The sequence below is a fragment of the Cololabis saira genome, chromosome 20 (assembly GCF_033807715.1).
Source record: "Cololabis saira isolate AMF1-May2022 chromosome 20, fColSai1.1, whole genome shotgun sequence".
Lineage (NCBI taxonomy): Eukaryota > Metazoa > Chordata > Actinopteri > Beloniformes > Belonidae > Cololabis > Cololabis saira.
In genome coordinates this window covers 20,572,339-20,598,336 of record NC_084606.1, presented here as the reverse complement: position 1 = coordinate 20,598,336, position 25,998 = coordinate 20,572,339, and the positions used below count along the sequence as shown (strand labels likewise).

At 42.9% G+C, this 25,998-nt stretch overlaps 1 protein-coding gene across 3 annotated transcripts in view; it reads left to right on the top strand.

The window, feature by feature from the left end:
* The window catches only part of svep1 (sushi, von Willebrand factor type A, EGF and pentraxin domain containing 1), a 128,074-nt gene that overhangs the window by 96,067 nt on the left and 6,009 nt on the right, over window positions 1-25,998 (top strand). For 2 of the 3 annotated variants that reach the window (XM_061710550.1, XM_061710549.1), the window contains 5 exons: window positions 475-654; window positions 876-1,052; window positions 2,153-2,323; window positions 3,984-4,154; window positions 5,884-5,979. In XM_061710550.1, the coding sequence (XP_061566534.1) occupies window positions 475-654; window positions 876-1,052; window positions 2,153-2,323; window positions 3,984-4,154; window positions 5,884-5,979 (795 nt within the window). The remainder of the gene's footprint in view (window positions 1-474; window positions 655-875; window positions 1,053-2,152; window positions 2,324-3,983; window positions 4,155-5,883; window positions 5,980-25,998) is intronic. The other variant, XM_061710548.1, reaches the window with a different exon arrangement.

Sequence of the window (25,998 nt, the reverse complement as noted above, 5' to 3'; positions counted from 1 at the left end):
ACAAAACTCCCCTCCAAAGTTTTCAAGGGTCACAATTGTGAATTACTGAGAAAACACAGAGAAAAGCACTTCCGAAACTCTGGTAGTTCCTACACCATCACACAACTGCTCTAAAAATATGTGGTCAGCTTGCTGATGCATATTTCACTTTTGTAGATGCATGTATTGTATGTTTGCATTTGGGGAGGGGAAAGCATTGACGTTGCGAAATGGGTACAAAATTATAGAGCTGCACATGTGAAAACCTTATAAAAGCTCAGTGTACGCAGCAGCATTTCCTTAACAGCTGATGATATGGATCATTGCACTAAAAGTTACATTTTTGCTTTTTATCTTTCACCAAGAGCAGTGCAAACATGACAACAGTGTCAACAGTGAAACATGGCTAAGACTAAGACTTGACTTAAGGTTATGCAAACTGTTACAGTACCTTTCCTCAACACACTTTTGACTCATGTTGGTGCCTCCCTGCAGAAAGCTCAGCGCATTCCTGCGGGCCTCCTCCCTCAGTCAAAAACGCTCAGCTCCAGATGACAGGAGAGATAATACATAACGTCAGCTATGTGTGCAGTGCTGGGCTGCAGCTTCTTGGTCCAAAGACCCTCACCTGTCTGGCCAATGGTACATGGAGCCAGCCAGCACCTACGTGTGAAGGTATATGGAGTTTGTTTTTTTATTTTATTTTTTTAATCTTTTTATATCATAAGCTGTCCCGGCTGTGTTTTTGTTTTGTTTGTTCTTTTTCCTGGTTTTCTGTATAGCGACCTTGGGTTTCTTGAAAGGCGCTATATAAATACAAGTCATTATTATTATTATTATTATTATTATAAACCTAATTCCGATTAACATTTTTGCCTTTCGTTTTATTTTTTCAGTGGCCAGAGGCTGTGACAATCCTAAGCAGCTGCTACATGGGAAAGTGCAAGAGCACAACCTGAACACTGGCCGTGCACTGCAGTTTCAGTGTGATCAAGGCTACAGCCTGGTGGGAGACTCTTTGGTGGTGTGTATGGGGGGCAACGCCTGGAGTTCCCCTTTCCCAACCTGCCAGCGTGAGAAATCTTTATTTTTCACTTACACACACCCACACATAAGACACCAAAACCATGGGGATACAGTAGGTGTTGATTCACTCATTTACTGCAGTGACTTGACATTAGGCTGTCTTCTTTACAGCTGTGGTGGAGGTCATTAGAGGAATCTATACATGTGTTACACACACAAACACCCCCACTCCAAATTCTTTGCAACATCCTTTAGTTTCTTAAGCAGTTTCACAAGTGATTGTGACAAGATGTCAGTCGCCTCTTCTCATCTGATAGCTTGAGTTATGCTTCATGGAACTGTTAAATGTCAAAAGGTTAGCCTGGCAGTAGTCTCTGTGGTGGGAAGACTGGCTGACAGGGTTTGTCAGCCAGTCTTCCCACCACAGAGACTACTGCTAGGCTGCCAGGTTACCAGCAAATAAACAATTGAGATGCACCTGAAAATATTTCAGTCATTTTACAAGCCCAGTTTTGGTATTTTGCAATTTCTGTTCCTCCTGTTGGTCAAATGTCTTCAGGCTTTCCATCATCAGATCAAATCACATTTACATTTACTTTTGACAAAATGTACTTCCAAAACCTTGTGCATGCTATTTATTTTCTCACCTTTTATTATGAACACAACCAATAAAACAAAGATTTGTTTGGAGCTCTCGGTAGAGGATTGTTTAAAATACAGTTATATAAGGTTTTAGTGTCCATCACTGGTTAATATTCATGTTCATATTTCTGTCTCTGTCTTAAATATTTTTTTGTGTGTGTGAACCAAATGAAGTTTTACTTTTAATTCACTTGTTAATACAAGTGAATGAAATGTGTGTGTGTGTGAGTGTGTGTGTGTATATATATATATATATGTATGGAGAGAAAAAGAAAGAAAGAAAGAAAGAAAGAAAGAAAGAAAGAAAGAAAGAAAGAAAGAAAGAAAGAAAGAAAGAAAGAAAGAAAGAAAGAAAGAAAGAAAGAAAGAAAGAAAGAAAGAAAGAAAGAAAGAAAGAAAGAAAGAAAGAAAGAAAGAAAGAAAGAAAGAAAGAAAGAGATAGATACATGTATATAGGTATGTATCTGTGTGTGTTACTATAATCAGTGATTTCTTTCCCTCACAGCAAAGCCTTGCCCATCTCCTCCAGGGAGCAGGAACATGGGGTCCCAGCAACAGTTTCACGTCGGTCAGTCAGTTCCAATTACCTGCCCGAAGGGGCAGCAAGGGAAAGGTAGCGGCACCATCACCTGCAGGCCAGACCAGACATGGAGCACTCTTAGCTCTGTTTGTGAGAGTAAGTAAAAATATTTGTAAATCACTGATTTTTGTTTTTATTCTTTATTTTAAATCATCATCTGCATCCACTGTTCAAAGAACTCCACCGTGGCAATAACATACAGTAAATACAAGTTTAGTGTCTTTTTATTAGATTGGGAAAAAAAGGTTAAAACAGCTGCCTTTAAATAAATAATTGGGCTATAAAAACTTTACATAACATAAAAGTTTATTCGTTCAGGATTCAGTTTATAAGTTAAGCCAATTAATAGTAAGGCCCTGTTCAGTTTAACAGTCGATCATTAATCTCCCCACATGACATTTTTATTTATTTGTTGACATGTTGGCAGACAGGTACATTCAATGTGTAATTGCCTAACATAATCCCTTTCAAGTACGTATGTCCTCTTTGTTTTGAATAATTAGCAGACCTGTTGTCTTTATGCTTCCTGTTGTCTTTCATAGCAAAGTTTAACTGTATGTCACAAAATCTCTGTTCATATCTGTCCAACTTTCTTCTGCTTAAATTTCTCTGATTATTGCAAAAACATTAGTAGGTGTCACATTTTAGTTTCCGTACTAGATCTGTTTTCCTCTGAAATATCAGTCTGAATGCTTTCACCATTTTTGATCAAGGTCCATTGATTTTGCTCATGAATGTGAAAGTTGTTACTATCCGGATGTCAGTGCACTCCTTACTAGAGAACCTTGCCTTAAACAATGTGAACATTGAGTAAAGCTCTGTGCACACCTCTGCATGTCGTGTAGCACATGACACATCACTCGCACTGTTGGCTTTAATCTGGCGGTGAGCTTGACCACCATTTCTCTCTGATGTTGTCTGTCGCTCAATGAGTTTTAATCAAAACAAATAATTCCCCATCAAACACTGTCTGTGTCCTGTATGCTGCACTAATTACAGGCACCTCTGCAGCTTCCATGGCAACCTTTGTCCGATGCACTCTGATCTTTCTTCGGTGCAGTAGTCTTAAATATGCAACACAATGGTGCTGACGTTGCTATGGCTTTTTGCATGTATTTGCATGGCATTTGTTCTCCTAAATGCATATTTATTAAGCCTTTGTTGTCTAAGGGACATTTGCAGCAGGGGTTTAAGCTGAGGCACAACTGATGTATCCGACACATTTGATGATGTCGCATGGAAATCACAACTTTTGGGGGTACACTTGATTTACCGTAATCACGACCAAATTTTATAGTTGTTCATTCATAGTTGGGTAAACACATTAGTAGAACTTTTAAAACACAGTAATGAAGTTTTACGTTTTTACTGTTATTCATATCGTTGCAAACAGCTTAAATGTTGACCAGAGAGTGACCAGAGACTAACTGGTGCGTAAGTGAGAAATACAGTAATTAGTTAAGTAATAAGTTGAAAGAAATAGCTGATTCTGTCACTCTAAACCACTAGAAACTTTGATGTGAAACCAAAACAACAGCCGCAGATGGGCTGAACTAACATATCTGACGGATTTGGCAAATATTTACCATCACACATGATTTTATCCATTTCTATTGCAAGATGTTGCTTCTAATTCATACTTGCACCGATAGGTAAATTACCATTGGTAGACTGACACTATTGTAGAATAAGGAGAGAAAAAAACAAATGTTGTCGTGAGTAACTTGTGGGTTGGTCCATCTGGGCTGTTGTACAGGGGTGTCCTGTGGCCCCCCCCTCCATGTGGCCAATGGCGTGGTGCGGGGGGCAGTGTTCCAGTTCGGGGACGTGGCAGTGTATTCATGTTTTGGCGGCTACGCCATGGAGGGCGTTGGAAGGAGCAGGTGTCAGGAGAACGGCACCTGGACGCCGCCTCCCACATGCAGAGGTAGAGAGAACGTGGGAGGGACTCTTCCTGCTTCAGCTGACTGTCTCTTCTGCACATAATGCCATGCAGCTTTTTAACTGTTCTCCAATCTGCTCTTGCATATCAGATTATGTTGTTTTAGGAAGTAAACCTTAAAAAAAAAAAGCTTCACCAAAGAATCTCTTATCACCTGTGCTGTCTCGATAGTGTGCTCTGACATGCCACTGAGCAACTCTTATCTCAAGCCTTTCTGTAGCCTGGATCCAGCAACGTCTCTGCAAATCTGCAGCAATAAAGACACATTTTTGTGTACTCGACATTCTCACATACTCAGTGTTTTAATAAGTGGATTCAATTTTTATTCCTATGGGGCCATGAGAGACATTACAAATTTAGATTCTTATGTGAGCTTCTTAAAATTAGAATTGAAGTGAAAAAATTGTGTGGAAGAACAGAGATTACTACGAAGTGACTGTGGAACGTTCATTAATCATCTTACATTATAACCAGACCTATAATTGTCTACAATTTTTAAAAGTGTTTAATTTTATTTCAATTTTGTTTATTTGATTATTTAAGTTTAATTTAAGTAAATGTAAGAAGTGCATCAGTAGTTTTAGTTTTGAAAAGGTTCGTTTTTTAGTTTAGTTTTAGCTTTATTTTTAGTTGACTTGACTTACAAAGATTGACAAAATAATCCTATATCAGCAATACCCTAGAGTACAAACATTATTTTTTCCTTTGAGTACGTAGAATTAGAAAAAAAATTATAGTAATTAAAGAAATGAGGTGCCAAATATTAAAAAAAGGCACAAACAGAAATGAAAACAAAGTTCCTTTTACCTGCAATTCTATCTCATTTCAGTTTGTTTTGCATTGTTCATTTTTGTTTTTATTTAGTTTTTGTTTTACAAAAATCTTTGTTTTTTTTATTTTTATTTCAGTTAACAGGATTGTTTTTTCAATGTTAGTTTCAGTTTTAGTCTTGTTGTCTAGTGTCCGTTAGCTATAATAACTTGGGTTATAACTGCCTCTTTGTGGCCATAAACTACAGAGTATTATAAAAGCTGCAGATATGATGATGATGGTGTAATCTCTGCTGACAATAAGCCACTCAGGGTTGAAATGTGACGTTGACGCTGTCTTTAGTAGCTGTATGTCAAACAATACAATGTGACGCAATAGATGAAAAGAATAAATCAGTTTATATTCAGAGCTCACATTTAATTTGGAATTGTCACCATCACTTGAAATGTGCCTTTTTAAACTCAAAACTTCTAAATGGGCTGATAACATCAACATATGTTGGTCTTTAGATATTTGTAGGATCTGTTGATATGGGTTCTTACTTTTTCAACAAATCAATGAACCCCACCAGTGGTTGAATTTCATAAAGTAAGAGAGCGAAACCTCTGTCTGCTCCATGCAAGGTGAAAGTAAAATAGCCTGTCACATATTTTACATATTAGAGCAACGGCTGGGTCCAGGTAAGCCTTTTCTCCACACCCGTTGGGTTAGTCTGCTCTCTTACCTTACCTTACCTATGTTGCTACATCCTCAGAGTGTTTCTGAGAAAACTGATCTGCTTTTGTTTGTGTGCATGCAACTACTTGGAAGCTGGTGCAGAGATAGTGTTAACCCTGTTGTTTCCTTTCCTTTCCTCACTGTTTTGAGTATCTTCCTCTTGGTTTGAATGCACCAAACTTAATTTGACGTTGTTTTGTGTGTTTGCATGTGTTTGCTCCTGCAGCGGTGTGTTGGCTGCAGTGCCAGAATGGAGGCATGTGTCAGCGGCCCAACACTTGCGCCTGTCCAGAGGGCTGGATGGGTCGAATATGTGAGGAACGTGAGTATTTAACCGTCAAATATCTTTGAATGAGCTCTGTAGATACCACAAAATGAACACCCAGAATGCAGTACAACCCTAAAGAACAATACCGTAGCTAAATCCAGGCTACATAAACTTGTTGAACAGGTTGTAACAGACAATGGACTACAAAGGAGTGAAAGATGAAATGAGAAAAGGTTGATCCAGGTGATACAACTAGTTACTGTCATTGTATTTGCTTCTTGAAAGCCTGGGAAAAAGCATTTGATTTTTGGTAGTTTCGTTAACAGCCCACTCAAAATACCAGCAGTTTTCTTTTTAAAAGATACCTAAAACCTGATATAAGTGATAACTGATAACTGATATAAGTTTGTTTATAACAGACTACTCTAACTACAAAACAATGTAACATGAAGATTATTCAGAAGAGTGGAGAATGTGATAAAAAATCAAAAATCTCAAAAATTGCTTTTTCTTTTCTTTTCACGGATATATGTTCTGTCAAAAGATTAATCCCATCAGTGATAGTATATGTGATGGATATCTGCACACAAAAAAGCAGAAACACGTAATGCAATGATAAAGAAAAAATTTTAAATACAGGACTGTCTCAGAAAATTAGAATATTGTGATTTTCTATAATGCAATTACAAAAACAAAAATGTCATACATTCTGGATTCATTACAAATCAACTGAAATATTGCAAGCCTTTTATTATTTTAATATTGCTGATCATGGCTTACAGCTTAAGAAAACTCAAATATCCTATCTCAAAAAATTATAATATTCTGGGAATCTTAAACTGAGACAGTCCTGTATATTTAAGTTATAATGACAAAATAAGATGACAGATCAAAGGTTGAAACTTAAAGGTAATTGTCCAATAATCATATGGTTATTTTGACATCAACAACAGATCAGAGAAAAATTAGGGCAGTAACAGTTTGAAAAGTCCCAAGTGCTTTGAAAGTATGTTTGTGTATTATTTGGAGGGAAACTGGTCTAAATAGAGTATTTGTACCAGTTTTCTTAGATATTGTAAAACATTTTTATATTCAGAATTAGAAGAAAAAACTAAGTCAAGTTCTGTGGTTGAGTGTCATAAAAATGGAGTTAATAAAGTTATGCAATAATGTCTTATGAACAGACCCTTAAAAAAGGTCAACACTTGAAACTATAACTTTTAGATGGTCAGTTATTTATTCAGTTGCTATGAAGTGGTATAAATGATATTCTTATTATTTTAATCTAAATTAAAGCTGCAAGCAGCGATGAACGGGCCCTCGCACTCACAGCCACCGCCCCCCATAAGCATATCAGAAACGACACCACCCACGACTTCCTATGTCAAACCATTCAAAAGTTATAGCAGAAAAAAGGGACAACCAATCAGAAGAAGGGGTGGGGCTAATTCAGGCCAATGAAGGTCAAGGACTCCATACAGAATCTGATGACACCACCCACGACTCTCTATGTCAAACCATTCCAAAGTTATAGCAGAAAATCGGGACAACCAATCAGAAGAAGGGGCGGGGCTAATTTGCACCAATTATGGTCAAGGACTCAATACCGAGTCTGATGACACCACCCACGACTCATATGTCAAACCATTCAAAAGTTATAGCAGAAAAAAGTATTCTAGGGGGCGCTGTTGAGCCGTTAGGCCACGCCCATTAATGCAAACCATGAAATATCAAATTTATCGCCAAGTCTGGCTTGCATGCAAAATTTGGTGACTTTTGGGAAACTATCAAATATGGACCAATCAGATGAAGGGGGGGCGCGCTTTTTGGCGTCTAGCGTCGCCACGGTAACACTTTTGAAAGAGAAAAGTAATGCGCATAGTCGCAGGATGGAGACGCACATTTTGATGTATAACACATCTGGGTTCACGATACGGTTCGGGCCGTATTAATTCTCGAAGGAATGGCATATATTGCTCCAAAATTACGTGATTAATTAAGAATGTTCAAAATGGCCGACTTCCTGTTCGGTTTAGGCCATGGCGCCAAGAGACTTTTCTTTAAGTAGCGACATGATAAAGATGTGTACCGATTTTCGTTCATGTACGTCAAATCGTATTCTGGGGCTTGAGGCTCAAAGTTTTTTCTGTCTGAACCAATCAGATGATGGGTGGGCGCGCTTTTTGGCATCTAGCGTCGCCACGGTAACGCTTTTGAGAGAGAAAAGTAATGCGTGGTGTCGGAGGATGGAGACGCACATTTTGATGTATAACACACATGGGGGCTCGTTACGGTTCGGGCCGTATTAACTGCCGAAGGAATGGCATAAATTTCGCCAAAATGACACGATTAATTCAAAATGGCCGACATCCTGTTCGGTTTCGGGCATGACTCCAAGAGACTTTTCTTTAAGTTGTGCAATGATACAGGTGTGTACTGATTTTCGTGCATGTAGGTCAAACCGTATCGTGGGGCTTGAGGCACAAAGTTTTCCGGGGGGCGCTGTTGAGCCATTTTGCCACGCCCATTAATGCAAACCATAAAATATCAAATTTTTCGCCAGGCCTGGTTTGCGTGCAAAATTTGGTGACTTTTTGGGCACGTTTAGGGGGGCAAAAAGGCCCTCCTTTCGTCAGAAAAATAATAATAATAATAATTAAAGCTGCAAGCAGCGATGAACGGGCCCTCGCACTCACGGCCACCGCCCCCCATAAGCATATCAGAAATGACACCACCCACGACTTCCTATGTCAAACCATTCAAAAGTTATAGCAGAAAAAAGGGACAACCAATCAGAAGAAGGGGCGGGGCTAATTCAGGCCAATGAAGGTCAAGGACTCCATACAGAATCTGATGACACCACCCACGACTTTCTATGTCAAACCATTCAAAAGTTATAGCAGAAAATCGGGACAACCAATCAGAAGAAGGGGCGGGGCTAATGAAGTCCAACGAAGCTTAAGAACTCATTACAGAGTCCCATGACACCACCCACGACTTCCTATGTCAAACCATTAAAACGTTATAGCAGAAAAAAGGGACAACCAATCAGAAGAAGGGGCGGGGCTAATTCAGGCCAATGGAGGTCAAGGACTCCATAAAGAATCTGATGGCACCACCCACGACTCTCTATGTCAAACCATTCCAAAGTTATAGCAGAAAATCGGGACAACCAATCAGAAAAAGGAGTGGGGCTAATTAAGGCCAACGAAGCTTAAGGACTCATTACAGAGTCCCATGACACCACCCACAACTTCCTATGTCAAACAATTAAAAAGTTATAGCAGAAAAAAGGGACAACCAATCAGAAGAAGGGGCGGGGCTAATTCAGGCCAATGAAGCTTAAGGACTCATTACAGAGTCCCATGACACCACCCACAACTTCCTATGTCAAACCATTCAAAAGTTATGGCAGAGAAAAGTATTCTAGGGGGCGTTGTTGAGCCGTTAGGCCACGCCCATTAATGCAAACCATGAAATATCAAATTTATCACCAGGCCTGGCTTGCATGCAAAATTTGGTGACTTTTGGAGAACTATCAAATATGGACCAATCAGATGAAGGTGGGGTGCACTTGTTAGCGTCTAGCGTCGCCACGGTAACGCTTTTGAAAGAGAAAAGTAATGCGTGGTGTCGCAGGATGGAGACGCACATTTTGATGTATAACACACCTGGGTGCACGTTACGGTTCGGGCTGAATTAACTGCCGAAGGAATGGCATAAATTTCGCCAAAATGACACAATTTATTCAAAATGGCCGACATCCTGTTCGCTTTCGGCCATGGCTCCAAGAGACTTTTCTTTAAGTTGTTCCATAATACAGGTGTGCAGCGATTTTCGTGCATGTACGTCAAACCGTATTGTGGGGCTTGAGGCACAAAGTTTTCCGGGGGGCGCTGTTGAGCCATTTTGCCACGCCCATTAATGCAAACCATGAAATATCAAATGTATCGCCAGGCCTGGCTTGCATGCCAAATTTGGTGCCTTTTGGGGAACTATCAAATATGGACCACTCAGATGAAGGGGGGGTGCGCTTGTTGGCGTCTAGCGTCGCCACGGTAACACTTTTGAAAGAGAAAAGTAATGCGTGTAGTCGCAGGATGGAGACGCACATTTTGATGTATAACACATCTGGGTTCACGATACGGTTCGGGCTGAATTAACTCTCGAAGGAATGGCATAAATTGCGCCAAAGTGACACGATTAATTCAAAATGGCCGACTTCCTGTTCGGTTTCGGGCATGACACCAAGAGACTTTTCTTTAAGTTTAGCCATGATACAGGTGTGTACCGATTTTCGTGCATGTACGTCAAACCGTATCGTGGGGCTTGAGGCACAAAGTTTTCAAGGGGGCGCTGTTGAGCCATTTTGCCACGCCCATTAATGCAAACTATTAAATATCAAATTTTTCGCCAGGCCTGACTTGGGTGCAAAATTTGGTGACTTTTTGGGCATGTTAAGGGGGGCAAAAAGGCCATCACTTTGTCAGAAGAAAAAAAAAAAAAATAATAATAATAATAAAAATTCCTGCAAATACAATAGGGCCTTCGCACTGCAAGTGCTCGGGCCCTAATTAAAGCTGCAAGCAGCAATGAACGGGCCCTCGCACTCACGGCCACCGCCCCCCATAAGTATCAGAAATGACACCACCCACGACTTCCTATGTCAAACCATTGAAAAGTTATAGCAGAAAAAAGGGACAACCAATCAGAAGAAGGGGCGGGGCTAATTCAGGCCAATGAAGGTCAAGGACTCCATACAGAATCTGATGACACCACCCACGACTCTCTATGTCAAACCATTCCAAAGTTATAGCAGAAAATCGGGACAACCAATCAGAAGAAGGGGCGGGGCTAATTAAGGCCAACGAAGCTTAAGGACTCATTACAGAGTCCCATGACACCACCCACGACTTCCTATGTCAAACCAATCAAAAGTTATAGCAGAAAAAAGGGACAACCAATCAGAAGAAGGGGCGGGGCTAATTAAGGCCAACGAAGCTTAAGGACTCATTACAGAGTCCCATGACACCACCCATGACTTCCTATGTCAAACCATTCAAAAGTTATAGCAGAAAAAAGGGACAACCAATCAGAAGAAGGGGCGGGGCTAATTAAGGCCAACGAAGCTTAAGGACTCATTACAGAGTCCCATGACACCACCCACAACTCTCTATGTCAAACCATTCAAAAGTTATGGCAGAGAAAAGTATTCTAGGGGGCACTGTTGAGCCGTTAGGCCACGCCCATTAATGCAAACCATGAAATATCAAATGTATCGCCAAGTCTGGCTTGCATGCAAAATTTGGTGACTTTTGGAGAACTATCAAATATGGACTAATCACATGAAGGGGGGGGGGGGCGCCTTTTGGCGTCTAGCGTCGCCACGGTAACACTTTTGAAAGAGAAAAGTAATGCGTGGTGTCGCAGGATGTAGACGCACATTTTGATGTATAACACACCTGGGGGCACGTTACGGTTCGGGCTGAATTAACTGCCGAAGGAATGGCATAAATTTCGCCAAAATGACACAATGTATTCAAAATGGCCGACATCCTGTTCGGTTTCGGCCATGGCTCCAAGAGACTTTTCTTTAAGTTGTGCCATGATACAGGTGTGTAGCGATTTTCGTGCATGTACGTCAAACCGTATTGTGGGGCTTGAGGCACAAAGTTTTCCGGGGGGCGCTGTTGAGCCATTTTGCCACGCCCATTAATGCAAACCATGAAATATTAAATTTATCGCCAGGCCTGGCTTGCATGCCAAATTTGGTGCCTTTTGGGGAACTATCAAATATGGACCAATCAGATGAAGGGGGGGTGCGCTTGTTGGTGTCTAGCGTCGCCACGGTAACACTTTTGAAAGAGAAAAGTAATGCGTGTAGTCACAGGATGGAGACGCACATTTTGATGTATAACACACCTGGGGGCACGTTACGGTTCGGGCTGAATTAACTGCCGAAGGAATGGAATACATTTCGCCAAAATGACACAATTTATTCAAAATGGCCGACATCCTGTTCGGTTTCGGCCATGGCTCCAAGAGACTTTTCTTTAAGTTGTGCCATGATACAGGTGTGTAGCGATTTTCGTGCATGTACGTCAAACCGTATTGTCGGGCTTGAGGCCCAAAGTTTTCCGGGGGGCGCTGTTGAGCCATTTTGCCACGCCCATTAATGCAAACCATGAACTATCAAATTTATCGCCAGGCCTGGCTTGCATGCCAAATTTGGTGCATTTTGGGGAACTATCAAATATGGACCAATCAGATGAAGGGGGGGGTGCATTTGTTGGCGTCTAGCGTCGCCACGGTAACACTTTTGAAAGAGAAAAGTAATGCGTGTAGTCGCAGGATGGAGACGCACATTTTGATGTATAACACATCTGGGTTCACGATACGGTTCGGGCTGAATTAACTCTCAAAGGAATGGCATATATTGCTCCAAAATTACGCAATTAATTCAGAATGTTCAAAATGGCCGACTTCCTGTTCGGTTTCTGCCATGGCGCCAAGAGACTTTTCTTTTAGGTGCTACATGATACAGGAGTGTACCAATTTACGTTCATGTACGTCAAACCGTATTATGGGGCTTGAGGCGCAAAGTTTTCTCTGTCTGAACCAACCAGATGAAGGGTGGGCGCGCTTTTTGGCGTCTAGCGTCGCCACGGTAACGCTTTTGAAAGAGAAAAGTAATGCGTGGTGTCGCAGGATGGAGACGCACAGTTTTATGTATAACACACCTGGGTGCACGTTACGGTTTGGGCGGAATTAACTGCCGAAGGAATGGCATAAATTTCGCTAAAATGACACGATTAATTCAAAATGGCCGACATCCTGTTCGGTTTCGGGCATGACCCCAAGAGACTTTTGTTTAAGTTGTCACATGATACAGGTGTGTACTGATTTTCGTGCATGTACGTCAAACCGTATCGTGGGGCTTGAGGCACAAAGTTTTCAAGGGGGCGCTGTTGAGCCATTTTGCCACGCCCATTAATGCAAACCTTTAAATATCAAATTTTTCGCCAGGCCTGACTAGGGTGCAAAATTTGGTGACTTTTTGGGAATGTTAAGGGGGGCAAAAAGGCCTTTACTTTGTCAGGAAAATAATAATAATAATTAAAGCTGCAAGCAGCGATGAACGGGCCCTCGCACTCACTTCCACCGCCCCCCATAAGCATATCAGAAATGACACCACCCACGACTCTCTATGTCAAACCATTCAAAAGTTATAGCAGAAAAAAGGAACAACCAATCAGAAGAAGGGGCGGGGCTAATTCAGGCCAATGAAGGTCAAGGACTCCATACAGAGTCTGATGACACCACCCACGACTCTCTGTGTCAAACCATTCAAAAGTTATGGCAGAAAATCGGGACAACCAATCAGAAGAAGGGGCGGGGCTAATTCAGGCCAATTATGGTCAAGGACTCAATATCAAGTCCCATGACACCACCCACGACTCTTTATGTCAAACCATTCAAAAGTTATGGCAGAGAAAAGTATTCTAGGGGGCGCTGTTGAGCCGTTAGGCAACGCCCATTAATGCAAACCAGGAAATATCAAATTTATCACCAGGCCTGGCTTGCATGCAAAATTTGGTGCCTTTTAGGGAACTATCAAATATGGACCAATCAGATGAAGGGGACGAGCGCTTTTTCGCATCTAGCGTTGCCACGGTAACCCCTTTTGAAAGAGAAAAGTAATGCGTGGTGTCGCAGGATGTAGACGCACATTTTGATGTAAAAAAAATACAAAAATTGCTGACAAAAAATTTTGTCACTCAGCCAGGCTCGAACTCTCGACTTCTGGAACCAAAGACCGCAATGCTGTGGCTGAGCTATGTCTCAGCTTTCCCTTTCCCTTCGACTTACTGGCTTAGGAGGGACCAACACAGTGATAAAATGTCTGGAACTTTTTTTTCCTAATTTTTTAAATATTTGTAAGGTATAAATATTAGTAAAACACTACTATTTTATTACTTTTTCTGTAACCATTCTACCGGGGTTCTAACCGGGCTGAGCACGGGTCTATTTCTGATGTCACCATATTACAGGCAGCTGATTGGTCGGGGAGCGGGGCCGGCACAATCCTCCGCGCCACTGATCGGTCGGGGGGCGGGGCCGTCATCACCCTACTCGCCACTGATTGGTCGGGGGGCGGGGCCGTCATCACCCTACTCGCCACTGATTGGTCGGGGGGCGGGGCCGTCATCACCCTACTCGCCACTGATTGGTCAGGGGGCGGGGCCGTCATCACTCTACTCGCCACTGATTGGTCGGGGGGCGGGGCCAGCAGACGTTTGAATCAGGAAGCGGGACTCTCTATGTCAAACCATTCCAAAGTTATAGCAGAAAATCGGGACAACCAATCAGAAGAAGGGGCGGGGCTAATTAAGACCAACGAAGCTTAAGAACTCATTACAGAGTCCCATGACACCACCCACGACTTCCTATGTCAAACCATTCAAAAGTTATGGCAGATAAAAGTATTCTAGGGGGCGCTGTTGAGCCGTTAGGCCACGCCCATTAATGCAAACCATGAAATATCAAATTTATCGCCAAGTCTGGCTTGCATGCAAAATTTGGTGACTTTTGGAGAACTATCAAATATGGACCAATCACATGAAGGGGGGGCGCGCCTTTTGGCATCTAGCGTCACCACGGTAACACTTTTGAAAGAGAAAAGTAATGCGTGTAGTCGCAGGATGTAGACGCACATTTTGATGTATAACACACCTGGGTGCACATTACGGTTCGGGCTGAATTAACTGCCGAAGGAATGGCATAAATTTCGCCAAGATGACACAATTTATTCAAAATGGCCGACATCCTGTTCGGTTTCGGCCATGGCTCCAAGAGACTTTTCTTTAAGTTGTGTACTGATACAGGTGTGTAGCGATTTTCGTGCATGTACGTCAAACCGTATTGTGGGGCTTGAGGCACAAAGTTTTCCGGGGGGCGCTGTTGAGCCATTTTGCCACGCCCATTAATGCAAACCATGAAATATCAAATTTATCGCCAGGCCTGGCTTGCATGCCAAATTTGGTGCCTTTTGGGGAACTATCAAATATGGACCAATCAGATGAAGGGGGGGTGCGCTTGTTGGCGTCTAGCGTCGCCACGGTAACACTTTTCAAAGAGAAAAGTAATGCGTGTAGTCGCAGGATGGAGACGCACATTTTGATGTATAACACATCTGGGTTCACGATACGGTTCGGGCTGAATTAACTCTCGAAGGAATGGCATATATTGCTCCAAAATTACGCAATTAATTCAGAATGTTCAAAATGGCCGACTTCCTGTTTGGTTTCGGCCATGGCGCCAAGAGACTTTTCTTTAAGTTGCGACATGATACAGGTGTGTACCGATTTTCGTTCATGTACGTCAAACCGTATTATGGGGCTTGAGGCGCAAAGTTTTTTCTGTCGAACCAATCAGATGAAGGGTGGGCACGCTTTTTGGCGTCTAGCGTCGCCACGGTAACGCTTTTGAAAGAGAAAAGTAATGCGTGTGGTCGCAGGAGGGAGACGCACATTTTGATGTATAACACACTTGGGGGCACGTTACGGTTCGGGCTGAATTAACTTTCGAAGGAATGGCATAAATTTCGCCAAAATGACACGACTAATTCAAAATGGCCGACATCCTGTTCGGTTTCGGGCATGACGGCAAGAGACTTTTCTTTAAGTTGTCCCATGATACAGGTGTGTACCGATTTTCGTGCATGTACGTCAAACCGTATCGTGGGGCTTGAGGCACAAAGTTTTCAAGGGGGCGCTGTTGAGCCATTTTGCCACGCCCATTAATGCAAACCATTAAATATCAAATTTTTCGCCAGGCCTGACTTGGGTGCAAAATTTGGTGACTTTTTGGGCATGTTAAGGGGGGCAAAAAGGCCATCACTTTGTCAGAAGAAAAATAATAATAATAATTAAAGCTGCAAGCAGCGATGAACGGGCCCTCGCACTCACGTCCACCGCCCCCCATAAGCATATCAGAAATGACACCACCCAAGACTCTCTATGTCAAACCATTCAAAAGTTATAGCAGAAAAAAGGAACAACCAATCAGAAGAAGGGGCGGGGCTAATTTAGGCCAATGAAGGTCAAGGACTCCATACAGAGTCTGATGACACCACCCACGACTCTCTATGTCAAACCATTCAAAAGTTATGGCAGAAAATCGGGACAACCAATCAGAAGAAGGGGCGGGGCTAATTCAGGCCAATGAAGGTCAAGGACTCAATACCGAGTCCCATGACACCACCCACGACTCTTTATGTCAAACCATTCAAAAGTTATGGCAGAGAAAAGTATTCTAGGGGGCGCTGTTGAGCCGTTAGGCCACGCCCATTAATGCAAACCATGAAATATCAAATGTATCGCCAGGCCTGGCTTGCATGCAAAATTTGGTGACTTTTGGAGAACTATCAAATATGGACCAATCAGATGAATGGGACGAGCGCTTTTTCGTGTCTAGCGTCGCCACGGTAACACTTTTGAAAGAGAGAAGTAATGTGCGTCGTCACAGGACAGAGACGAACATTTTGATGTAAAAAAAACACAAAAATTGCTGACAAAAGTTTCGGGCATATTGCCAGGCTTGAACTCCCGACCTCTGGCACCAAAGACCGCAATAATCTGGCTGAGCTAAGTCTCAGCTCTTCCTTTCATTCGACCTACTGGCTTAGGACAGACCAACATAGCGATAAAATGTCTGAAACTTTTTTTTCCTAATTTTTTAAATATTTGTAAGTTATAAATATTAGTAAAACCCTACTATTTTAATTATTACTTTTTCTGTAACCATTCTGCCAAGGTTGTAACCGGGCTGAGCCGGGAATATTTCTGAGGTCACCACATTACAGGGAACTGATTGGTCGGGGGGCGGGGCCGTCATCACCCTACTCGCCACTGATTGGTCGGGGGGCGGGGCCGTCATCACCATACTCGCCACTGATTGGTCGGGGGGCGGGGCCGTCATCACCCTACTCGCCACTGATTGGTCGGGGGGCGGGGCCGGCAGATGTTTGAATCAGGAAGCGGGACTCTCTATGTCAAACCATTCCAAAGTTATAGCAGAAAATTGGGACAACCAATCAGAAGAAGGGGCGGGGCTAATTAAGGCCAACGAAGCTTAAGAACTCATTACAGAGTCCCATGACACCACCCACGACTCTCTATGTTAAACCATTCAAAAGTTATGGCAGAAAAAAAGGGACAACCAATCAGAAGAAGAGGCGGGGCTAATTCTGGCCAATGAAGGTCAAGGACTCCATAAAGAATCTGATGACACCACCCAGGACTCTCTATGTCAAACCATTCCAATGTTATAGCAGAAAATCGGGCCAACCAATCAGAAGAAGGGGCGGGGCTAATTAAGGCCAACGAAGCTTAAGGACTCATTACAGAGTCCCATGACACCACCCACAACTCTCTATGTCAAACCATTCAAAAGTTATGGCAGAGAAAAGTATTCTAGGGGGCGCTGTTGAACCGTTAGCCACGCCCATTAATTGCAAACCATGAAATATCAAATGTATCGCCAGGTCTGGCTTGCATGCAAAATTTGGTGACTTTTGGAGAACTATCAAATATGGACCAATCACATGAAGGGGGGGCGCGCCTTTTGGCGTCTAGCGTCGCCACGGTAACGCTTTTGAAAGAGAAAAGTAATGCGTGGTGTCGCAGGATGGAGACGCACATTTTGATGTATAACACACCTGGGTGCACGTTACGGTTCGGGCTGAATTAACTGCCAAAGGAATGGCATAAATTTCGCCAAAATGACACAATTTATTCAAAATGGCCGACGTCCTGTTCGGTTTCGGCCATGGCTCCAAGAGACTTTTCTTTAAGTTGTGCCATGATACAGGTGTGTAGCGATTTTCGTGCATGTACGTCAAACCGTATTGTGGGGCTTGAGGCACAAAGTTTTCCGGGGGGCGCTGTTGAGCCATTTTGCCACGCCCATTAATGCAAACCATGAAATATCAAATTTATCGCCAGGCCTGGCTTGCATGCCAAATTTGGTGCCTTTTGGGGAACTATCAAATATGGACCAATCAGATGAAGGGGGGGTGCGCTTGTTGGCGTCTAGCGTCGCCACGGTAACACTTTCGAAAGAGAAAAGTAATGCGTGTAGTCGCAGGATGGAGACGCACATTTTGATGTATAACACATCTGGGTTCACGATACGGTTCGGGCTGAATTAACTCTCGAAGGAATGGCATATATTGCTCCAAAATTACGCGATTAATTCAGAATGTTCAAAATGGCCGACTTCCTGTTCGGTTTAGGCCATGGCGCCAAGAGACTTTTCTTTAAGTTGTGACATGATACAGGTGTGTACCGATTTTCCTTCATGTACGTCACACCGTATTATGGGGCTTGAGGCACAAAGTTTTTTCTGTCAAACCAATCAGATGAAGGGTGGGCGCGCTTTTTGGCGTCTAGCGTCGCCACGGTAACGCTTTTGAAAGAGAAAAGTAATGCGTGTTGTCGCAGGATGGAGACGCACATTTTGATGTATAACACACCTGGGTGCACGTTACGGTTCGGGCTGAATTAACTTTCGAAAGAATGGCATAAATTTCGCCAAAATGACACGACTAATTCAAAATGGCCGACTTCCTGTTTGGTTTCGGGCATGACGCCAAGAGACTTTTCTTTCAGTTGCGCCATGATACAGGTGTGTACCGATTTTCGTGCATGTACGTCAAACCGTATCGTGGGGCTTGAGGCACAAAGTTTTCTAGGTGGCGCTGTTGAGCCATTTTGCCACGCCCATTAATGCAAACCATTAAATATCAAATTTTTCGCCAGGCCTGACTTGGGTGCAAAATTTGGTGACTTTTTGGGCATGTTAAGGGGGGCAAAAAGGCCATCACTTTGTCAGGAAAATAATAATAATAATAATAATTAAAGCTGCAAGCAGCGATGAACGGGCCCTCGCACTCACGGCCACCGCCCCCTATAAGCATATCAGAAATGACACCACCCACGACTTCCTATGTCAAACCATTCAAAAGTTATAGCAGAAAAAAGGGACAACCAATCAGAAGAAGGGGCGGGGCTAATTCAGGCCAATGAAGGTCAAGGACTCCATACAGAATCTGATGACACCACCCACGACTCTCTATGTCAAACCATTCAAAAGTTATAGCAGAAAATCGGGACAACCAATCAGAAGAAGGGGCGGGGCTAATTAAGGCCAAAGAAGCTCAAGGACTCATTAGAGATTCCCATGACACCACCCACGACTCTCTATGTCAAAACATTCAAAAGTTATAGCAGGAAATAGGGACAACCAATCAGAAGAAGGGGCGGGGCTAATTTTCACCAATTATGGTCAAGGACTCAATACCGAGTCCCATGACGCCACCCACGACTCTCTATGTCAAACCTTTCAAAAGTTATGGCAGAGAAAAGTATTCTAGGGGGCGCTGTTGAGCCGCTAGGCCACGCCCATTAATGCAAACCATGAAATATCAAATTTATCGCCAGGCCTGGCTTGCATGCAAAATTTGGTGACTTTTGGGGAACTATCAAATATGGACCAATCAGATGAAGGGGGGCGCGCCTTTTGGCGTCTAGCGTCGCCACGGTAACACCTTTGAAAGAGAAAAGTAATGCGCATAGTCGCAGGATGGAGACGCACATTTTGATGTATAACACACCTGGGTTCACGTTACGGTTCGGGCCGTATTAATTGCCGAAGGAATGGCATAAATTGCGCCAAAATTACACAATTAATTCAAAATGGCCGACTTCCTGTTCGGTTTCGGCCATGGCGCCAAGAGACTTTTCTTTAAGGTGTGACATGATACAGGTGTGTACCGATTTTCATGCATGTACGTCAAACCGTATTGTGGGGCTTGAGGCACAAAGTTTTCCGGGGGGCGCTGTTGAGCCATTTTGCCACGCCCATTAATACAAACCATGAAATATCAAATTTATTGCCAGGCCTGCCTTGCATGCAAAATTTGGTGACTTTTGGGGTACTATCAAATATGGACCAATCAGATGAAGGGGGGCCGCGCCTTTTGGCGTCTAGCGTTGCCACGGTAACACTTTTGAAAGAGAAAAGTAATGCGCGTAGTCGCAGGATGGAGACGCACATTTTGATGTATAACACATCTGGGTTCACGATACGGTTCGGGCCGTATTAATTCTCGAATGAATGGCATATATTGCTCCAAAATTACGCGATTAATTCAGAATGTTCAAAATGGCCGACTTCCTGTTCGGTTTCGGCCATGGTGCCAAGAGACTTTTCTTTAAGTTGCGACATGATACAGGTGTGTACCGATTTTCGTTCATGTACGTCAAAGCGTATTATGGGGCTTGAGGCGCAAAGTTTTTTCTGTCTGAACCAACCAGATGAAGGGTGGGCGCGCTTTTTGGCGTCTAGCGTCGCCACTATAACGCTTTTGAAAGAGAAAAGTAATGCGTGTTGTCGCAGGATCGAGACGCACATTTTGATGTATAACACACTTGGGGGCACGTTACGGTTCGGGCCGTATTAACTGCCGAAGGAATGGCATAAATTGCGCCAAAGTGACACGATTAATTCAAAATGGCTGACTTCCTGTTTGGTTTCGGCCATGTCGCCAAGAGACTTTTCTTTAAGTTGTGTACTGATACAGGTGTGTAGCGATTTCCGTGCATGTACGTCAAACCGTATTGTGGGGCTTGAGTCACAAAGTTTTCCGGGGGGCGCTGTTGAGCCATTTTGCCACGCCCATTAATGTAAACCATAAAATATCAAATTTTTCGCCAGGCCTGACTTGCATACAAAATTTGGTGACTTTTTGGGCATGTTTAGGGGGGCAAAAAGGCCCTCCTTTCGTCAGAAGAAAGAAAGAAAAAAGAAAAAAGAAAGAAAAATTCCTACAGATACAATAGGGCCTTCGCACTGAAGGTGCTCGGGCCCTAATGAACGGGCCCTCGCACTCACGTCAACCGCCCCCCATAAGCATATCAGAAATGACACCACCCACGACTTCCTATGTCAAACCCTTCAAAAGTTATAGCAGAAAAAAGGGACGACCAGTCAGAAGAAGGGGCGGGGCTAATTCAGGGCAAAGAAGATCAAGGACTCATTACAGAGTCCCATGACACCACCCACGACTCTCTATGTCAAAACATTCAAAAGTTATAGCAGAAAATAGGGACAACCAATCAGAAAAAGGGACTGGGCTAATTGTCACCAATTATGGTCAAGGACTCAATGCCGAGTCCCATGACACCACCCACGACTCTCTATGTCAAACCTTTCAAAAGTTATGTCAGAAAAAAGTATTCTAGGGGGCGCTGTTGAGCCGTGAGGACACGCCCATTAATGCAAACCATGAAAAAAAAAATCTGATCACTCAAATGAACGACGATCATACAGTACAGCTGTATCTCATGGTCCAGAATGTATGATATTATATTAATCTATTATACCATATTATATTACATGTTGTTATTTCATATTAGCGTACCCAGTAATATAGCATATTGTATTATTGCATTGTATGTTGCTTCATTTCATATATTTTTGACTGTATTATATTGTAAAATTATATATCATAGCGATTGCATTATTATATAATTTCAATTTATAACACTAATATACAATTCCTCACACACACACTCCTTCCAAATGTTTCTTTTTTTTCTCCATTATGACAATTGTATGCTGTCATCCGTTATGTTTTTTGTTTTTAAGCTTGTTATGTCTGTTATTCAAATATATTAATACATTCATTAATATGCTATACTGTATTTTGTATTGTGTATATTGTGTGTGTGTGTGTGTGTGTGTGTGTGTGTGTGTGTGTGTGTGTGTGTGTGTGTGTGTGTGTGTGTGTGTGTGTATACCTGAAGTGTGACTACCTGCAGAACGTATTTTAGCATGAAAGCTTGCATATTTAACGTACATCAAGCATCCTGTATCATAGCTACATGTCTGCCGTTTGTAACAAAGCAAACCGCGTGAAAATCGGTTGAAAATCAAGTGAGTTATAGTTATTTTACTTATGCAGACACCTCCTTCCACAATAGAAGTGAACGCTCTAGAGTTAAAGCGATACCGATCCAAGATGGCGGCCACGCCCGACGTTCTCAGGCAGTCAATGCGGCGCCTCGACCAAGATGGCGGCCGCGCTGAACATCAGCCCCTCCCCCCGCGGGAGCTGCGCGCGCAAACTCCACTCAAATTCAAAAGTTATGGCAGAAAATCGGGACAACCAATCAGAAGAAGGGGAAAGAGAAAAGTAATGTGCGTCGTCACAGGACAGAGACGAACATTTTGATGTAAAAAAAACACAAAAATTGCTGACAAAAATTTTGGCATATCAAGCCAGGCTTGAACTCTCGACCTCTGGCAGCAAAGACCGCAATAATCTGGCTGAGCTAAGTCTCAGCTATTCCTTTCATTTGACCTAGTGGCTTAGGACAGACCAACATAGCGATAGAATGTCTGGAACTTTTTTTTTCCTAATATTTTAAATATTTGTAAGTTATAAATATTAGTAAAACCCTACTATTTAAATTATTACTTTTTCTGTAACCATTCTGCCAAGGTTGTAACCGGGCTGAGCCGGGAATATTTCTGAAGTCACCACATTACAGGGAGCTGATTGGTCGGGGGGCGGGGCCGTCATCACCCTACTCGCCACTGATTGGTCGGGGGGCGGCGCCGTCATCACCCTACTCGCCACTGATTGGTCGGGGGGCGGGGCCGCCATCACCCTACTCGCCACTGATTGGTCAGGGGGCGGGGCCGGCAGACGTTTGAATCAGGAAGCGGGAGTCAGCGCGGGAGTCAGCGCGAGAGCGACTGGCGGCTCGCGGCAATTTAATTATAAAAAAAGGACAACCAATCAGAAGAAGGGGCGGGGCTAATTCAGGCCAATGAAGGTCAAGGACTCCATAAAGAATCTGATGACACCACCCACGACTCTCTATGTCAAACCATTCAAAAGTTATAGCAGAAAATCGGGACAACCAATCAGAAGAAGGGGCGGGGCTAATTAAGGCCAACGAAGCTTAAGGACTCATTACAGAGTCCCATGACACCACCCACGACTCTCTATGTGAAACCATTCAAAAGTTATGGCAGAGAAAAGTATTCTAGGGGGCGCTGTTGAGCCGTTAGGCCACGCCCATTAATGGAAACCATGAAATATCACATTTATCGCCAGGCCTGGCTTGCATGCAAATTTTGGTGACTTTTGGAGAACTATCAAATATGGACCAATCAGATGAAGAGTGGGTGCGCTTTTTCGCGTCTAGCGTCGCCACGGTAACACTTTTGAAAGAGAAAAGTAATGCGTGGTGTCGCACGATGGAGACGCACATTTTGGTGTATAACACACCTGGGTGCACGTTACGGTTCGGGCTGAATTAACTGCCGAAGGAATGGCATAAATTTCGCCAAAATTACACAATTAATTCAAAATGGCTGACTTCCTGTTCGGTTTCGGCCATGGCTCCAAGAGACTTTTCTTTAAGTTGCGACATGATACAGGTGTGTATCGATTTTCGTGCATGTACGTCAAACCGTATTGTGGGGCTTGAGGCACAAAGTTTTCCGGGGGGCGCTGTTGAGCCATTTTGCCACGCCCATTAATGCAAACCATGAAATATCAAATTTATCGCCAGGCCTGGCTTGCATGCCAAATTTGGTGCCTTTTGGGGAACTATCAAATATGGACCAATCAGATGAAGGGGGGGTGCGCTTGTTGGCGTCTAGCGTCACTACGGTAACACTTTCGAAAGAGAAAAGTAATGCGTGTAGTCGCAGGATGGAGACGCACATTTTGATGTATAACACATCTGGGTTCACGATACGGTTCGGGCTGAATTAACTCTCGAAGGAATGGCATATATTGCTCCAAAATTACGCAATTAATTCAGAATGTTCAAAATGGCCGACTTCCTGTTCGGTTTCGGCCATGGCGCCAAGAGACTTTTCTTTTAGTTGCGACATGATACAGGTGTGTACCGATTTTCGTTCATGTACGTCAAACCGTATTATGGGGCTTGAGGCACAAAGTTTTTTCTGTTGAACCAATCAGATGAAGGGTGGGCGCGCTTTTTGGCGTCTAGCGTCGCCACGGTAACACTTTTGAAAGAGAAAAGTAATGCGTGTTGTCGCAGGATGGAGACGCACATTTTGATGTATAACACACTTGGGGGCACGTTACGGTTCGGGCTGAATTAACTTTCGAAGGAATGGCATAAATTTCGCCAAAATGACACGACTAATTCAAAATGGCCGACATCCTGTTCGGTTTCGGGCATGACCCCAAGAGACTTTTGTTTAAGTTGTCCCATGATACAGGTGTGTACCGATTTTCGTGCATGTACGTCAAACCGTATCGTGGGGCTTGAGGCACAAAGTTTTCAAGGGGGCGCTGTTGAGCCATTTTGCCACGCCCATTAATGCAAACCTTTAAATATCAAATTTTTCGCCAGGCCTGACTAGGGTGCAAAATTTGGTGACTTTTTGGGCATGTTAAGGGGGGCAAAAAGGCCTTCACTTTGTCAGGAAAATAATAATAATAATTAAAGCTGCAAGCAGCAATGAACGGGCCCTCGCACTCACGTCAACCGCCCCCCATAAGCATATCAGAAATGACACCACCCACGACTTCCTATGTCAAACCCTTCAAAAGTTATAGCAGAAAAAAGGGACGACCAGTCAGAAGAAGGGGCGGGGCTAATTCAGGGCAAAGAAGATCAAGGACTCATTACAGAGTCCCATGACACCACCCACGACTCTCTATGTCAAAACATTCAAAAGTTATAGCAGAAAATAGGGACAACCAATCAGAAAAAGGGACTGGGCTAATTGTCACCAATTATGGTCAAGGACTCAATGCCGAGTCCCATGACACCACCCACGACTCTCTATGTCAAACCTTTCAAAAGTTATGGCAGAAAAAAGTATTCTAGGGGGCGCTGTTGAGCCGTGAGGACACGCCCATTAATGCAAACCATGAAAAAAAAAATCTGATCACTCAAATGAACGACGATCATACAGTACAGCTGTATCTCATGGTCCAGAATGTATGATATTATATTAATCTATTATACCATATTATATTACATGTTGTTATTTCATATTAGCGTACCCAGTAATATAGCATATTGTATTATTGCATTGTATGTTGCTTCATTTCATATATTTTTGACTGTATTATATTGTAAAATTATATATCATAGCGATTGCATTATTATATAGTTTCAATTTATAACACTAATATACAATTCCTCACACACACACTCCTTCCAAATGTTTCTTTTTTTTCTCCATTATGACAATTGTATGCTGTCATCCGTTATGTTTTTTGTTTTTAAGCTTGTTATGTCTGTTATTCAAATATATTAATACATTCATTAATATGCTATACTGTATTTTGTATATTGTGTGTGTGTGTGTGTGTGTGTGTGTGTGTGTGTGTGTGTGTGTGTGTGTGTGTGTGTGTGTGTGTATATATATATATATATATATATATATATATATATATATATATGTGTGTGTGTGTGTGTGTGTGTGTGCGTGTGTGTATACCTGAAGTGTGACTACCTGCAGAACGTATTTTAGCATGAAAGCTTGCATATTTAACGTACATCAAGCATCCTGTATCATAGCTACATGTCTGCCGTTTGTAACAAAGCGAACCGCGCGAAAATCGGTTGAAAATCAAGTGAGTTATAGTTATTTTACTTATGCAGACACCTCCTTCCACAATAGAAGTGAACGCTCTAGAGTTAAAGCGATACCGATCCAAGATGGCGGCCACGCCCGACGTTCTCAGGCAGTCAATGCGGCGCCTCGACCAAGATGGCGGCCGCGCTGAACATCAGCCCCTCCTCCCGCAGGAGCTGCGCGCGCAAACTCCACTCAAATTCAAAAGTTATGGCAGAAAATCGGGACAACCAATCAGAAGAAGGGGAAAGAGAAAAGAAATGTGCGTCGTCACAGGACAGAGACGAACATTTTGATGTAAAAAAAAACACAAAAATTGCTGACAAAAATTTTGGCATATCAAGCAAGGCTTGAACTCTCGACCTCTGGCAG